General features: G+C 42.9%; 1 protein-coding gene across 1 annotated transcript; it reads left to right on the forward strand.

The window, feature by feature from the left end:
* The first annotated feature begins 2,182 nt into the window (after positions 1-2,182).
* LOC147981758 (putative glucuronosyltransferase Os04g0103100) lies at positions 2,183-3,564 on the forward strand. The gene is made up of 2 exons (XM_087517208.1): positions 2,183-2,586; positions 3,480-3,564. Exons 1-2 carry the CDS (start codon positions 2,288-2,290, stop codon positions 3,562-3,564), a joined length of 384 nt encoding a protein of 127 aa, XP_087373334.1. The 5' UTR covers positions 2,183-2,287.
* Positions 3,565-4,144: the final 580 nt, after the last annotated feature.

Raw genomic sequence — 4,144 nt, forward strand, 5'->3', positions numbered from 1 at the left:
GATTTGGTCCAATTTTGCAACAATTATTTGGGAGGTCCTTCACAAAAAAACCACCTTTTGGGCACTCAAAAAATGGAAAATGGTTTTTTCGTCCAAAGAAAATGAAAACTTCATTAGACAACATTGTTTGCCATTCCAATATGCACCCTTTTGCACAATATGAGATCATTTGAACAAACTATGCCATGAATGTGGCCATAAGATTGATCATTTGGCTTGAAAGCAATTGATCTCCACACGTGATACTCGTTTCTGAGAACACTTTTTTAAAATAATTGCCGTATTACAAGTTTGTTATTTCTACTGGGAACTTGGCCACATATAATGACACAATGCGAAGGTTTCCCAATTTTTTTATTTTTTTTGAATTTTTTATGCCCGTTTCAAAATGCGGTCAAAACGGCGGGAATGACCGTTCCTAGCTAGTGGTTGAATCTTGGAATTTTTTTGGCATTTCTCTGATTAAATAGGTACTTATGTACCCAGAAATGATTTTTGGAAAAAAGAAATAGCAAACTATGAGGCAGCTGCAGTTCAAATTTGACCCACTTCGAGCTGAATCGGTGGAAATTTTTCTTTTTCACGAAAGGTGGATCAAAACTTTTTACACCCAAACATTTTGTCAATTGTGCATTAAATATGTCCTCGTATTTTAGAAAATTGATTTGGTCCAATTTTGCAAGAATTATTTGGGAAGTCCTTCACAAAAAACCTCCTTTTGGGCACTCAAAAAATGGAAAATAGTATTTTCGTCCAAACAAAATGAAAACTTCATTAGGCAACATTGTTTGCCATTCCAATATGCACCCTTTTGCATAATATGAGATCATTTGAACAAGCTATGCCACGAATGTGGCCATAAGATTGATCATTTGGCTTGAAAGCCATTGATCTCCACGCGTGATAGCTCGTTTTTTAGAACACTTTTTTAAAATAATTGCCATATTACAAATTTGTTATTTTTACTGGGAACTTGGCCACATATAATGACACAATGCGAAGGTTTCCCAATTTTTTAATTTTTTTTTGAATTTTTTATGCCCGTTTCAAAATGCGGTCAAAACGGCGGGAATGACCGTTCCTAGCAAGTGGTTGAATCTTGAAATTTTTTTGGTGTTTCTCTGATTAAATAGGTACTTATGTACCTAGAAATTATTTTTGGAAAAAATAAATAGCAAACTATGAGGCAGCTGCAGTTCAAATTTGACCCGCTTCCAACTGAATCGGCGGAAATTTGTCTTTTTCACGGGAGGTGGATCAAAACTTTTTACACCCAACCATTTGGTCAATTGTATATTAAATATGGCCTAGTATTTTAGGAAAATGATTTGGTACAATTTTGTAACAAATATATGATAGGTCCTTCACAAAAAACTTATTTTGGGCACTCGAAAAGGAAAAGTGAAATTTCCGTGCAAAGAAAATGAAAAGTTCCTTAAGCAAAATTGTTTGCCATTTCAAGATGCACCCTTGTGCAATTATTTGGTAGATTCTTCTTCACAAAAAAATCATTTTGGACACTAAAAAATTAAAAATAAAATGCTGACATGACTTTACATTTTATTTTTATTTGACCACGACCAATTTTGGATGGTCATAACGTCCAATTTTAGATGGTCATAACGTCATACACACGTACTCCGTTCTGATTGGGCCATAGCCATCTCATGCGGATCATGCATCAAACACGGTTGGATGCTCCTGGATCCAACGGTAGCCCTTGCCCCCTCACCTCTCAGGGCATGGCCAATGCATAGCCCCAGGGTGATGCCTCACATGCCATGTAGGATCGAATAACAGAAAAAGTAGGTTCGGATGGGGAAGCGGGATCCTCTTCAGGAGGCGGGTGCTTAGAGACAAAAAGTGTGGTCCAGTGCATAAAGTTGAAGAACTTGAAATGGAGAGGAGGGATGCATGTGTAGTGAGAGTCACTTTCCTTTTTTTGATGAGGTCCACTAGTAGTAGCTTGTATTGGGGAGAAAAAATCAACACATATGCTTCAAATTACTTTTTATCATGAGGCATATGTATCCATATACCACCATTGTACATGCCCTCACGCACACCACAGCCCAAACCTTAGCTCACATCACACCCCTTCCCTCATCGCACCCCTCCTCCCCCCATCTCCTCGCCGCCACCGCCACCTCCCGATCCAATCTCTCCCCGCCGCATCCCGATCCAACCTCCCACCCACTGCCGACCTCGTCGTCCCTCCCTCCCCTCACCATCTCTCCCTCGTCTCTCCCTCTCCCCCGCACCACTCCTCGCCTACTACATCAACCAGATGGGCCAGACGCTGCGCCTCGTCCGCCCGCCCGTGCTCTGGGTCGTCGTCGAGGCCAGCAAGCCCACCCCGGAGGCCGCCCTCGCACTGCACCGCACCGCCGTCATGCACCGCTACGCCGGCTGCTGCGGCGGCCTCAATGCCCTCCCCCCCCCCCCCCCCGCAGTCGACTTCCGCCCGCACCAGCTCAACGCCGGCCTCGAGGTCGTCGAGAACCACCTCCTCGATGGCGTCGTCTACTTCGCCGACGAGGAGGGCGTCTACTCCCTGCCGCTCTTTGACCGCCTCCCCCAGATCAGGCATCTCCCCCTCCACTCCGCCGCTCCGCTTCATCTCCATCGTGATTCGGTGCCGCCGACCACCCCCGTGTCTCTGTCACCCCCCATGTAAGCAACGATGCCCACTCGTCCTCTGCGTCGCCCCTCCCCGCACGCACCTGGGCCGCCTCCCCTTCGCCTGTCGTACGAGGCCCAGCAGCCCTCTGTTGGATTTGGTTTTCAAATTGAACATTTTGGTGTGGTGCCCTGTATCAAGAATTCAATCTGATACTTCTGAAACTGAAGGATCGAACAGGAGCCTGTAGTTGACAGACTAGTATTCCCTTGTCAAATGCTTACTCCATTTTACTAGATTTAGTTATACCCTGCAATTTTTTTACAAAGGTTATACCCTGCAGTTTAGCTCTGTGTTATGAGGTACTGACCATATGTGTGTTGATATTGATGTATCTGATAGTTCACTTGCAGCAAATCTTGCATCAATTAGGGATTCTTCAACGGAAATTCTCTTTCATTGTACCACCAAATACTGAAGTTTTGCTATGTGTTTTTGTCTATATAGAATTGCATTGATTCCCTCTTCTTTCAGTAGTTACATGGCTTGAGGTCTTTGTATTCTTTTGAATAGGATGTACTGTTCTATGCAAAAGATCTGATTTGCACAAACATAGTTATCTGCATGTGCTTCCTGACTTGGTATTTTGTTATATCTTGTTGGTTGAATGTATGGTGGTTCCAGTACAGTGGTAGTATATTCAGGTTTGGTGTGTTGCTGTGAGGTTAATCCCTTCGGAAACATTCTTTGAGAATTTTGTAATGCCTCCTTTGGGGTGTTGATACACTATTGCGCAAGTTCTATTGTATGTGAGTTTCTTTTGTTACTGCAAAGCATTGATACAATATGTCATTTGCAGGGAGCTCGCTCTGCATCCGAGTCTTAGTCATCCTGCACAACAAGGAGCCAGACCAAGGGAGCAAGCAGCGCTGCTGGTTCCTTGAGACATGTGCATGTGTGGAGTAATTTTGCTTAGAGTATTTAACAAGATTGTGACGAATGTCACTGACACAACTTATATAGTTTGGTCTTCGTCTCATTTAGTTATTGCATCTTGTGTTCCTGTAGTATACTAACAAATGCCTCGCTGTGAGTTGTTGGTTGTTCTCATTCTAGTCTGAATATGATCATGCATCTTGTAGAATTGGATTTCTCTGGCTGTTCCATAAACTGAATTTGGTTCAGTTAAAAAACTGCACTACCTGACAGTTTTGGGCAGCGAGCTTCTAACTGAAAAACGAGTTTGTTATGCTCATAATTTCAAGTTGTCCTCTACATATGAGTTGTAAAGCATGTTCTAAGGTTTTCGTAGAGTACTCGTTTGCTTCATTTGGATGTATGGTTTGAGAGCAGCCGTCTATTTAGTTTCCTGTCTAGAAATATAGTACAGTTTAATGTCGGTGGCGGTCTTGTCTTAGATAGATTCTGTAGTGTATTAATCTCACTGGGTAGAGTGGCCTACTTGCACATATAGTACAGTTTAATGTCGACATCATCATCATCAGGTCCCTGTTCCCTCTATTC

The sequence above is a fragment of the Triticum urartu genome, chromosome 3A (assembly GCF_056163025.1).
Source record: "Triticum urartu cultivar PI428250 chromosome 3A, HENAU_Tu73, whole genome shotgun sequence".
NCBI classification, from domain to species: domain Eukaryota; kingdom Viridiplantae; phylum Streptophyta; class Magnoliopsida; order Poales; family Poaceae; genus Triticum; species Triticum urartu.

Excerpts from the sequence above, each read along its gene's own strand:
- LOC147981758 (XM_087517208.1), top strand. The coding sequence starts at position 2,288 with ATGGGCCAGACGCTGCGCCTCGTCCGCCCGCCCGTGCTCTGGGTCGTC. Across the intron at positions 2,587-3,479 it reads GACCGCCTCCCCCAGATCAG|GGAGCTCGCTCTGCATCCGA; the intron begins GCATCTCCCCCT and ends TGTCATTTGCAG.